Source organism: Malaya genurostris, chromosome 2 (genome assembly GCF_030247185.1).
Source record: "Malaya genurostris strain Urasoe2022 chromosome 2, Malgen_1.1, whole genome shotgun sequence".
NCBI lineage: Eukaryota > Metazoa > Arthropoda > Insecta > Diptera > Culicidae > Malaya > Malaya genurostris.
This window is the reverse complement of record NC_080571.1, coordinates 52,132,037-52,145,568: the sequence shown is the minus strand read 5'-3', so window position 1 is coordinate 52,145,568 and position 13,532 is coordinate 52,132,037. Positions and strand designations below refer to the sequence as shown.

Sequence of the window (13,532 nt, the reverse complement as noted above, 5' to 3'; positions counted from 1 at the left end):
TGATTATTGAACTGAAAAGAATTTTCGACTCGTATAGAAAATAATTAACACTTTAAGTAAATTATGATACATTAGTAGGGATGCGACATTCCGAGTGAATCGGAAAAGAAGAACCACCGAAGAAATGCTCCATTATGTCCCGGGTTGGCGGTTCAATGCATAGGACGCTGGTTCTACAAGCCAGCTGTCGTATGTTGGAGCCCCGACCTGGAAGGATTCGTAGTGTCAGTAGAATTCATAGTACTAGCCATGCAATGATTCTGTACGCTAAGAATCGACTGCGAAGACTGTTGAAACAGAAAGGCCAAATTCCACGAAAGGAATGTAATGTCAAGACTTTGCTTTACTCAGTCGGTGTTGAACAGTGGTTCGCACCGCACGCGTATAGCTCTTGGCTCCTGGAAATTTTTTCTGGCTACCTAGAGTTTCATTGATTCAAGGCTTCAGTCTTTTTCAAGGCTACCTGAATCACTAACAGTCTTTTTAAAGACTAACAATTAGTCAGCCTTTCTCAAGGCTTTACAAGGAGTGATATTAGAGTGACTAATTGATACAAAGAGTGATATTAAAGTGACTAAGAAATTAATCAGCCTTTTTTTTAAGATTAGCTATTCAAAGAACTATTCTTCGAACTAATCAGTCTTTATCAAGACTTTTCCAAACTAGGAGTCTAATCGAAGACTAATTTAGCCTAGTTAATTTAATTTAAAATTTTATTCATTTCAAAAATGCCTGCGTCCAACCGGTAAGGCAACAAGCCTAAGGCTAAAAATAATTCAATACGGAATAAATCACAATCCGTTATTCAACATTTTACTAAAAACATTCACAATCTTATAGAATCTGACTGTAAAATAAAACACAACGGACGGATTTCCCTTCCGTTGATTCTACGCCGTCTAACAATATTTACGAGATTATTCCTGAATCCGATTGTAGCGACATAGAAGAATTTTTTTCGAAAATTCCCAAAATGGACGCTTGTCGTTCTGGGAAGATTGGTTTTACCCCTTACCAAGTAATACTTATGAAAAAAGAGCGAATGGTACTTCTAAACCACGCCCTGTAATTTCCCATGAACTTTACCTAATACACTTGAATCGAAATGATGTAAACAATTTGAAAAGTTTAGAAAAAGTACGTTTCATTTCCCACATTAAAATTCATTGGGAACATTATAAACGGCATAATCGTATTGCAAACTTAACGCAATGTCGTCGTTGCCAAGGCTTCGGCCATGGAACCAAAAATTGTCATATGGATATACGGTGTTTGAATTGTGGTAAATCGCATTCGAAAGACGTTTGTCCAATGAATGAAACCACTGATAAATTTTCATGTTCAAATTGCGATGGAAGTCATAAATCCAATTATTTGAAATGTCCTGTCAGGGAGAAAACTTTAAACGCTCGTTCGATTAGACAACAACAAGTGAAATCAACGATCAGTCAAATTTACAGAACATACCTGAAAATCAAAAAACCGTTCCAAATGCCACGCCTAATTCTTCTAAGGCACCTATTTCTTCGAATTTAAAACAAAAAACAGGTACGCCTGCGAATTCGTCTTCTAACGAAAACAATTTATTGAAAGGTAGATCGACCTCGTCATCATCTTCTTCTAATGTCAGTTATGCTGGTATATTAGGTAGAAATCTACCACCTATTTCTTCTAATGTAAATAATCAAAACACAGGACCGCCTTGCAGTCCATCTTCTAACGAAAACAATTTATTAATAGGTAGACCGGCCAAATCATTTTCTTCTAATGGCAGTCTACCTACAAATATTCTTACAATGCCATTCGCTTCTTTAAATGAAGTCGATTTAGGTGATATAACTGAAAATAAAATGATCTACCTACAAGGTCAACTTTTTCAAATGATCATCCAAATGAATTCGACTTCATCAGTTTTTGAAGCATTTCAAATCGGATTGCCTTTTTTCAAATAATATTATAATGAATTTGAAATTTAACAGTGATGTTAAATAATTTTTTGAATATTTTAAATTGGAATGCTCGATCTTTAAAATCGAGTGAAGATGAATTTCACAATTTTCTCAAAGTTCACAAAATCCATATTGCCATTGTGACAGAAACTTTTCTTAAACCAAATGTCAAATTGAAAATTAATCCACATTATGTGGTTCATCGATTTGACAGGTTTACTGGAATGGGTGATGGAGTTGCCATTTTTGTCCAACGCAAATTAAACATCTAATTTTATCTTCGATGTTCGTATTAGGGGACTTAAAAGCAAAGCATGTCCAGTGGAATTGAAAAATAACAGTAATAACCAACTCTCTGCTGGTTACTTTACAGTTCTTTATCTCAGTAATCCGACTTGTTTCTCTTCCGTGAAAAACCCGTCTACAATTGATCTGGTTCTAACGGATCAAAGTCACATTTGTAGTGAACCGATTACACATGCTGACTTTGACTCAGATCATCTTCCTGTAACATTCAGACTTTCCAACGAAGCTTTAATTAATCCAATTAGTTCTATATTCAAAATAAAATAAAATCTTCTATCATCGATAACAATCTTCAACTGCTCATTCGGTTGAAGAATGTTCGTTGACGAAAATATCATCGTTCTCGTGATCCTGCTACGAAAATCATAGTTAAGGATTTCTTCTCGAGAACCGCTACCGCTACATTACATAATGATACTATTCTAGTTTTAAGTTAGTCGTAATTAAGATTAGTAAATACCCTTGGCATCTTAGAGCTTAAGCAGTGTGCCTTAAAATTATATTATAATATTGAATAAAAAAATAGTTAAGGATTTACAACAAGAAATTGAACATAGGTTTACTCTTTTGCGAAATGAAAATTTCGCTAAACAAGTTGATCCAATTAAACCTTATTCTAAACCTTTCTGGAAACTTTCTAAGGTTCTTAAGAAACCTCCGAAACCAATTCCTGCTCTCAAGGAAGGAAATCAAATACTTCTTACCAATGGCGAAAAAGCTCAAAAACTTGCTCAGCAGTTCGAGAGTGTCCACATTTTTAATTTGAACGTTGTGAGTCCTATTGAAAATGAAATCTCACTGAAATATGAGCATATTTCAACCCAAGTGTTATCACAAGACGAGACGAATTTTGATGAAATTAAATCAATTATTAGGAAACTTAAAAACATGAAGGCTTCTGGTAATGATAGAAATTTTTAATATTCTTATAAAAATCTTCCCGATGTTGCCTTGAGACTCCTGGTTAAAATTGTGTTTTTCATTAGCTTACTTCCCAAAAAGATGGAAAAACGCTAAAGTAATTCCTATCCTCAAACCTGATGAAAATCCAGCAGAAACATCAAGTTATCGACCAATTAGTTTACTTTCTTCTATCAGTAAACTTTTTGAAAAAATTATCTTGTTGAGAATGATGACTCATATAAATGAGAATTCAATTTTTTACCAGAGCAGTTTGGATTTCGACATGAACATTCAACTACTCATCAACTTGTCAGAGTTACGAACATGATAAAAGCAAATAAATCTTCTGGGATATCCACTGGAGTTGCTCTTCTAGACCTAGAAAAAGCATTCGAAAGTGTTTGGCACAAAGGTTTAATAGCAAAAATGTCTGATTTCCAGTTTCCTAGTTATTTGATCAAAATGATTCAAAATTATTTAACTGATCGTACTCTTCAGGTTAGCTATCAGAATTGTAAATCTGAATTGCTACCCGTACGAGCCGGTGTTCCGCAGGGTTCGAGCGTAGCTCCAATCTTGTATAATATTTTCACTTCTGATCTTCCAAATCTACTCGTTGGTTGTCAGAAATCGCTATTCTGTGACGACACAAGTCACAAGTAGAAATCTAAGAGTGATCTGCAGTCGCCTACAAAGAAGTTTAAATATTTTCAGTGATTATCTGTCAAAATGGAAAATTAAACCAAATGCAGCAAAAACGCAATTAATTATCTTTCCTCACAAGCCAAGAGCTTCTTTTCTTAAACCAAACAATAATCACATTCTCAAATTGAATGGCTTGGAATTGACATGGTCTGATCAAGCTAAATACTTAGGTTTAACGTATGCCAAAAAACTCACTTTCAAGGATCACATTGAAGGAATCCAGGCAAAGTGTAATAAATATATTAAATGTTTATATCCTCTTATAAACAGAAATTCTAAGCTCTGTCTAAAAAACAAATTGTTAACTCATAAACAAATTTTCAGACCAGCCATGCTTTATGCAGTACCAATTTGGTCAAGTTGTTGTTCCACCAGAAAGAAAACGCTTCAAAGGATACAGAATAAAATTCTGAAAATGATTCTGAAGCGTCCTCCCTGGTTTAGTACAAATGAGTTACATACACTCACAAATATAGAACCAATAGATGTAATGTCACATAATATTATAAGTAAATTCCGACAAAAATCGATGCAATCTTCAATTGAATCGATTCGCTCTCTGTATCAGTTGGTAAGTTAGTGTATAAGCTCTTTTTTACCCGTTACACAATACAAGTAGGCTTAGAATTTTCCCTGCACAAAAATCTCAGAATTGCGGAAGCAAATGATGTCCTCATGGTAATAACCGAATCATGTATATAATAGTTATTAAAAAAACGGTTTTCCAATCTAGTTTCGCTTGCTTAATGGTTATGATGAATTATAAGGTGGCATTAGTAGTTCAGCATAAACTGATACTGTACCGATGTGATGAAAGTGTCGACTTAACAAACTAAATAAATCTATCGTAAAAAAAACATTACAGATGCTATATTTTGCCTTTGAGCTCATTGAATCACAAAATATCATTGATTAACGAACGAGTGATGTGATACCAGGGGTTAAATACTAGAACTATGCACCATGTGTTTCCTTCTAATAAAGCTGCAATGTAAACGCATGATTGATTTTGTTTGCAAGAACTTGATAGTTTTTCCATTAAAAATAAAAACCTGTTTTAATCCACCCAGTAGTGTAATGGTGCTTTTCTCATTAACATTTTACGAGAAATCGATGTAAGTTTCATATTGGACATTTTGAAGAGAAAAAAAAACAAGTAATTGTAATTTTCATTTCAAAACTAATGCATCGCTGATTGAACAAACTATTTTTGACCAGAATGATTCTAGTCATAAGATGACAACCCAACATCAACATTGCTACAGCTAAATTCATAGTTATAAAACTCGAAAAGGAAATATTCTTAGAAGACTACTTTTGTCCAATTTGACCTTCTTTTTCAACGTCTGTTCGCAGCCGATTCTTAGCGTACAGAACCATTGCATGCCCCCCCGGCTACGATTCTACTGACACTAAGAATCCTTCCAGGCCGGGTTTCGAACATACGACAACTGGCTTGTAAGACCAGTGCCAATTCGGATGAAACTCAATTCAGCAGACCCTTTCAACTTCAACCCTTTTTTCCGCTTGGTAAGCGAGCAATGGATAATACTCACTTTTGGTCACCCCTCCCTCCAAAAGTGACTGCAGAAGGCAACAAAATTGATTGCTATCATGACTTCGCAATTAATGCTTCGATGCCTCAGCAAATTCACACTGCTTCAAATGCTGTTGACAGTGAATGAATGCAGGCGGGGTTTCCTCTTTGAATGGACGATGATCGTGCCTTAATTTTGGGGTGCTATCTAATTTATGAACGTAAGGAACTTTCACGCTCGTATCATTGTGTAGCGTTGGTAGCACAAAGTTGCAACAAATTTAAATTGATAGTTGGGTAGAGCTTATATTCCATCTCGTTTTCCACACCCGAAAACCCTAAACCAACATCGCATACAAGCGCCATAATGAGACGGACCGTTGGCAGGATGCGAGTTCGTCGTGAAGCATGGCAAAAACTTTTAATTAGCACTTGCCTTTCTTGTTTTCCAACCAATGACTCATTTTGGGGGTAACCCCGGGATGCGGCCTGGGGTAGCATCCTGTCCATACTAATTTGGTCCCAACCGTGGCGAAACACCACGAAACCAATGTTGGTGTGTAACCGAATGAATACCGGGGTCCCCTCGAGATACGACTCTTCCGGAATCCGGTCGCTACGATATCAACAAATTGTTTTAATTAAGGACTCAATTTTTAATTAAATTGCTTGTTGTGTTTTTTTTTGTTTTGTCTATCTTTTCTTCCATTCTACTCGACCGCAACCGACCGACCGGATCTCCTCGGCGATTTGTGCGGGACTGACTGGCGCGCTGGCTGGAAACCGGATCACATTATCGTCATTATCGTTTGCCCCCCCCCCCCCCCCCCGGACACCACGCATTTTTCGGCGGATTTCCGGCTACCCGACGAAAACAACTCACCACCGCACCGTAGCGCACATTAATCACATCCGGGATGTTGCCGGAGTGGACCACGTCGGCATCGGCGCCGGATATGATGGCGTGAATCTGTAAGTTAATTATTTTATTCCACGAAAAAAAAAAACAAAAGATAAATCATGACTCACCGCCCAACTGAAGAAATTTGAAAAATCCATGGAAACCCATGCCGACAGTTGGCGGATACTTTTTCGCGAACTTTCCCCGTAAACAAATTGCCCAACTTTCCGCAGGATCAGTGCAAAAAAAAACGAAATACACACCAATTAACAGCTAGCTAGTTAAGAAACTAACCATCCGCGTCAGTGCAAACCACCGGAAAAGTTTTAATCCTTTTGCTTTTGATTTCCTATGCTGTTTCGTTTCATGCTGCTGCTGCTGCTGCTGCTGTGGCTGCCGATGCAAAACAAATAACGACAAAAAAAAAATAAATAAAATACTTCCATCGCCATCGCAGAGTGCCCCAGGGACTGGAGGACGTCTCGCGGTATCCGTACTTGTTCGCCGAGCTGCTCGTGTCGGAAAAGTGGACCGAGGAGGATATCGCCAAGCTAGCGGGGAAGAATTTAATTAGAGTTTTCAAACAAGTCGAACAGGTGAGTGCGCGAACACGGTGGGGGAAGCTGGGGAAGAAGGGCTGAAGGCTGAAGCTGGAAATCGCATTTCGTTTGGTTCGGCAACGTTTTTCGTACTTTGCCAGTGTTTTGTTTGTCGTTGATCGTGCGCGGTTAACGGTTGCCAATCAAGCGTGAACGCAGTGATTAATTAATGCAAGGGAAAATTAGGATAATTAGTTTGATTTAGATACCGCAGTGTTGAGCTTCGCTGTTTTCGATATCGTTAAGTGACATGTTTTAATTAAACGTATGAGCCATTCCAGGAATCACTGACACACCTTTGTACTCTTGCTTCTCCGATTTCGATAAAAATAAGATGTTTGAAGTTGAGCTAAACTTCAATTAGCGGGATTAAAGCGGGATTTTATAAATATAATCAGGTCGTAAAAAAAATGTTACGAAATTCAAGATTGCGACTTCCGGTTAATCGATATTCTTCGTATTTGTATCTTATTGAAAGTGCACCTCTAGAATTAGGCTTATCAGTTACAATCTTGAAAACGGATTTAGAAATGCCTCTTTCAACGAGTCATCCTGCAAGTCCAGCCAAAATTTCTTAATGGCCTGTGAACATTTCGCTGGTTGGTTCCATCTAGGGAATTAGAATCTGTTTACTAACAGAAAAAAATATTTATTGCAAATTGCAATTTTGGAACAGTTTTTAGAGCAGTTTTGAGTAATAGTAGATTTTGAAACAGTTTCGGAATAGTTTTTGGGATCGTTTTCAAGCTGTTCTGAGTAGTAGTTTTCAAACAGTTTCCAAGCAGTTTTTGGATCAGTTTTTGAAGCATTTCTCAAGCAGTTTTTCAAACAGTTTGTAGCAGTTTTTCGAGAAGTTTTTCCAAAAAGATTTTCAAGCAGTTTTCAAGTAGTTTGTGGAGCAGTGTTTAAGCTGTTTTGAGTAGTATTTTCAGAGAAGTTTTCCGAACTGTTTAGTGGATCAGATTTTTAAGCAGTCTTCAAGCAGTTTCTGCAGCTTTCGAGCAGTTTTTGAAGCAGTTCTCGAGCAGTTTTTCTAGCAGTTTTGTGTAGTATTTTTCGAACAGTTTTAGATCATTTTTCGAGCAGTTTTCTAACAATTGTCGAGCAGTCTTTCAAACAGTTTTTTCGAGCAGATTATAAAGCTGTTTTGAGTAGTATTTTTCGAGCACTTTTTCGAGCAGTTTGTCAAGCAGTTTTCTCGAACAAATTTCAAGAAGTTTTCGAGCAGATTTTAATCAGTGTTCGAGCAGTTTTTGGAGCAGTGTTTGAGCTGTTTTGAGTAGTATTTTTCGAGCAGCTTTCGAAGTTTTCGAACATTTTTTCGTGCAGTTTTTTCGAACATATTTTGAATCAGTTTTCAAGCAATTTTTTAACAGTTTTCAGTAGTATTTTTCGAACAGTTTTAGATCAATTTCGAGCAGCTTTCGAACAGTTTTCGAGCAGTTTTTTTAGCAGATTCTGAAGCAGATTTAAATAGTATTTTTCAAACAGTTTTAGATCATTTTTCGAGCAGTCTTTCGAACATTTTTTTCGAGCAGATTCTGAAGCTGTTTTGAGTAGTATTTTTCGAGCAGTTTTTAGAGCATTTTTCGAGCAGTTTGTCAAGCAGTTTGTCGAACAGATTTCAAGAAGCTTACGAGCAGATTTTAATCAGTCTTCGAGCAGTTTATGGAGCAGTTTTCGAGCTGTTTTGAAAAGCATATTTCGAGCAGCTTTCGAAGATTTCGAACAGCTTTTTATGCAGTTCTTTCGAGCAGTTTTTAAATCAGTTCCCGAGCAGTTTTTCTAGCATTTTTGAGCACTATATTTCGAACAGTTTTAGATCATTTTTCGAGCAGCTTTTGAAAAGTTTTCGAGCAGTCTATCGAACAGTTTTTTCGAGCAGATTTTGAAAATGTTTTGAGTAGTATTTTTCGAGCAGTTTTAGAGCATTTTTCGAGCATTTTTCTAGCTGTTTGTCGAGCAGTTTTCTCGAACAGATTTCAAGAAGATTTCGAGCAGATTTGAAGCAGTGTTCGAGCAGTTTTTGGAGCAGTGTTTGAGCTGTTTTGAGTAGTATTTTTTGAGCAGCTTTCGAAGTTTTCGAACATTTTTTCATGCAGTTTTTTCGAGCATATTTTAAAGTAGTTTTCAAGCAATTTTTCTAGCAGTTTTCAGTAGTATTTTACGAACAGCTTAAAATCAATTTCGAGCAGCTTTCGAACAGTTTTCGAGCAGTCTTTCGAGCAGATTCTGAAGCAGTTTTGAGTAGTATTTTTCGAGCAGTTTTTAGAGCCTTTTTCGAGCAATTTTTAGAGCGTATTTCGAGCATTTTTCGAGGAGTTTTTTGAGCAGTTTTTAGACAATTTTTCGAGCATTTTCTCGAACAGATTTCAAGAGATTTTCGAACAATTTTTAATGTAATCCTTTCGAGCAGATTTTGAAGTAGTTTTTGAGCAGTTTTTCTATCAGTTTTGAGTTGTACTTTACGAACAGTTTTAGATCATTTTTCGATCAGCTTTCGAACAGTTTACGAGCAGTCTTCCGAACAGTTTTTTCGAGCAGATTGTGAAGCAGTTTTGAGTATAATTTTTCGAGCAGTTTTTAGAGCATTTTTCGAGCAGTTTTTAGAGCATTTTTCGAGCAGTTTTCTAGAACAGATTTCAAGAAGTTTTCAAGCAGATTTAAAACAGTGTTTGAGCAGTTTTTGGGGCACTTTTCGATCTGTTTTGAGTAGTATTTTTCGAGCAGATTTCGAAGTTTTCAAACATTTTTTCATGCAGTTCTTTCAAGCAGTTTTTCTAGTAGCTTTCGAGCAGTTTTTCTTGCAGTTTTGAGTAGTATTTTTCGAACAGTTTCAGATCATTTTCGAGCAGCTTTCGAACAGCTTTCGAACAGCTTTCGAACAGTCTTTCGTACAGTTTCTTCGAGCAGATTCTGAAGCGGTTTAGAGTAATATTTTACGGGCACTTTTTAGAACATTTTTCGAGCAGTTCTTCAAGCAGTTTTCTCGAACAGATTTCAAGAAATTTTCGAACAGTTTTTCATGCAGTTCTTTCGAGCAGATTTTGAAGTAGTTTTCGAACAGTTTTTCAAGCAGTTTTGAGTAGTATTTTTCGAACAGTTTCAAATCATTTTTCGAGCAGTTTTTGAAGCAGTTTTGAGTATTATTCTTCGAACAGTTTTTAAGCATTGTCTAGTAGTTTTTGAGCATCTTTCGAGCTGTTTTAAGTAATTGCTAACAATTTTTCAAACAGTTTGTAGTATTTTTTCGAACAGATTTTGAAACAGTTTTTGAAAAGTTTTGAAAGTAGTTTTCGAGCAGTTTTTCGAGCAGTTTTAAGAAATATCTTTCGAGCAGTGTTTAAACAGTTTTCGAACAGTTTTTCGAGCCGTTTATAAGATCAGATTTTTAAGCAGTATTCTAACAGTTTCTATAGCATTTTTAAAGCAATCGTTTTCTTACAGATTTTAAAGCAGTTTTCGAGCAGTTTTTGAAGAAGTTTTTTGAGCATTTTTTAACAGATTTTGAAACAGTTTTCAAGCAGTTTTTGAAGTATTTTTAGAGCAGTTTTTCGAACAGTTTCTATCACGTTTCTCGAATAGGTTTTGAAGCAGTTTTCGAGTAGTTTTTGAAGTATTTTTTCAGTTTTCGTGTTTTCAAACAGATTTTGAAGCAGTTTCGTATAGCGAACATTTCTCAAACAGTTTTTGAACAGTTTCCGAGCATTTTTCTAGCAGATTTTGGAGTAGTTTTCGAGCAGTTTTTCGAAGAGTTTTGAGTAGTATTACTCAAGTAGTTTTTCGAGTAGTTTTTGAGAATATTTTTCGAAAAGTTTTCAAAATATTCTCAAACAGTTTTCAATCAGTTTTCGAGTATTTTTCAAGAAGTTTGGAAAAGTATTTTTCGATTAGTTTTTCGAGCAGTTTTAAGAGCTTCTTTCTAGAAATTTTTTAACAGTTTTCGAGTAGGTTTTTCGTACAGATTTTAAAGCAGTTTTCGGAACATTTTCCGAACAGTTTTCGATCAGTTTTTGAGCAGTTTTTTCTTGCAGATTTTGAAGCAGTTTTCGAGCCATACTTGGAGCCGGTTTGAGTAGTATTTTTCGAGCAGATTTTGAAGCAGTTTTCGAGCAGTTTTTGAAGCCGTTTTCGAGCAGTTTTGAGTAGGATCATTCGAGCTGTTTTCGAGAATTTTTCTAGCAGTTTTTGGATCAGTTTTTCAAGTTGTTTTGAGTAGTTTAGCAGATTCGAAGTTTTCGGAAGGTTTAACGTGAAATTAACGCTATTTCCGTTGTTTTGCAAATAGCGTTAACTACATCTGCTTAGCGATATGTTGAATTGTTTAAGTTTGCACTGAGCAGTTCAATTTGAACTGTTCTGCACTGATTAGTCGAAGACGAAATGTAAAGAATAGTGAAAACGGTTATGTGTCCATTGCACAAAAAATGCCAATTATCTAAAGCCCTTCATAACATATAAAAAAGTTTGAAAAAGAGTCAAAATAGAATCAAATATTTTGAAAGAATCAAATTGTAAATTTTCTTTTCCGCAAACAATCTATGCGCTTAAACTAAAACTTGATCCCTACAGAAGATGAGAAATTTACCTAACTTAGGTATATTTAGATAACGATAAAACCAAACCGCGTCAATTTGCTTAAATCTAATCATCTGGTGAGGGGTTCAAAGGAAGCTGCTGAGTTTGCACTAGCAGTCCAATTTGAACGAGTCGAGGAACGTTCGTTTGAACGAACCTACCAAAAAGATAGTGGTTTTGTGCACAAAAACAAAACGGATAAAAGAGAAAATAGTTTTAAATTTGCCTCTCAGTGAATTATTTCCACACACTTAACGATTTTCAAAAGATTTTCACAATCAGTTGAAGCGTTTTTTTTTATATTTATTCCAACAACAGTTTATGCAGAAAGATTCCCATATTTTTCAAAATTGATTCTTAAGTAGGAAAGAACAAGTAATCGAATGAACATATTAAATTTGGAATGAATTAAGGCGAAAAATTGAACAAATGATACAAAAGTGTGTTGGCAATCGGTGGATTGGCCCGTGTATGAATGCGTTGTCTTATTAATTTAATTTTTATTTTCTCTTTTTTTCCCCACCAGGTACGGGACCAGCTGGAAGCACAGGGCATGCTACCAATCGATCAATCGATCCCACCGGAAGACATTCTCGGGAGATCCTACTGTCGCTATTCGGGTCCACGGACGTGACGCAAACGGAGCCTTCCCGTCGGCTAGCAGTTCCCCCAAAACCAATCAAGGGCCCACCACGAGAACGGTGTAAGATAAACGAAACAACAAATCAACAAAACGAACAAACAAAACCAAAACAAACCGAACTAGCACACTTTGTACACAGACTTACTAGTAGGATAAACATTCACACACAAGATAAAAAAAGAACAAAACGAACAAAATACATACCAATTCGATGTATCTCACGGCACGGAGCAACCGACCGTAAGAAGTGAAAAATCAAGCCAACAATCAAACCAATAGTTGTTTCACTAAAACGAAACCAGAACGAGAAAAATTTAATCGGCAAAAAGTGTTTGCATATCATAAGCTAACTTCATTGGATACCAGCCCGACTGGGACAATTTGAATATAAAACCAAAACCGAAAAAAATATTATAAACAACTAGAAAGGGCAAAAAACAAAACTCACGGTGCACAACCAAACTGTCCCAAAAGAAAGTAAGAAGTAAAAACAAGAACGGCAACCAACACACATTTTCGTATATTTTTCTAAGCAGAGTATGGCCAGTATATCATCAGTCGACAGATTCACCCAGGGTTAGACAACAAATTGGACGAAACGAAGTTATCTCACTAGAGTTTTGAAGAAAGAGCAGATCATACCAAACGTTGCGGAACGAAAGAAAAAATTCTAAATGAGAAATTTTAGGCTAAAATTATGTATGAAAACACAAACAATGAAATTTAATCAAACAATAACTGTGTAGAGATTAATGACATGTTGAAAACTAATAAAGAAAAAAAACAAATTCTGATGAAGAACCCCTTGTTCGTAGTTGCGTTCTTTATCCGATCATGGAAGGCCGCTGATTTTCAGAATCAATATTCATAATTTTACCCATGGACACGGGCACGGAAACGAAAGCGAAAAAAGAAATGAAACCGGGCAAAAATTAACCAACCGATTACGCGTCCTTCGAAGTAAAAGAGCAGAAAATTTGGTCCCACAAATCGTAATTACCGGCACACAATAAATCACACGATTCACGATTGTTCCGGCCAAAAACGCAACGACGGGCAGCGGGCAACATCCAGTAATAAGGTAATTAAAGCATAACTTCTGGCGAGTGGCACCAACAGAATTGCATCCCGGTGTTTACTCCAATCGACAAAATTGTGGCGTCTACCAAGTCCGCCAACCAACAGCCAGGACGCCGTTTCGTTTTGGTGATTGCTGTTTTTTTCTTTCAATTGAGAGAGGTGTTAATTGAGTGAAACGTCCTTTTGTCGCCATGTTTATTTTCTCGTTGGCTTAAATGGTATGTGTCCAATTATTCCCAATCGCTAGAATCAATTACTTTGCCCGTGAAGGATTTCGTTCGACGCAATTTGCAATGACTCACTCTGGACTAGCTCTAAGATGACATGGTCA

General features: G+C 36.4%; 1 protein-coding gene across 5 annotated transcripts in view; it reads left to right on the top strand.

The window, feature by feature from the left end:
• The window catches only part of LOC131427355 (dipeptidase 1), a 715,435-nt gene extending 702,508 nt beyond the window's left edge, over positions 1-12,927 (top strand). For all 5 annotated transcript variants that reach the window (XM_058590471.1, XM_058590475.1, XM_058590472.1 and 2 more), the window contains 3 exons: positions 6,297-6,372; positions 6,759-6,897; positions 12,005-12,927. In XM_058590471.1, the coding sequence (XP_058446454.1) occupies positions 6,297-6,372; positions 6,759-6,897; positions 12,005-12,112 (323 nt within the window). In that variant the 3' untranslated portion in view covers positions 12,113-12,927. The remainder of the gene's footprint in view (positions 1-6,296; positions 6,373-6,758; positions 6,898-12,004) is intronic.
• The last annotated feature ends 605 nt before the right edge of the window (positions 12,928-13,532 follow it).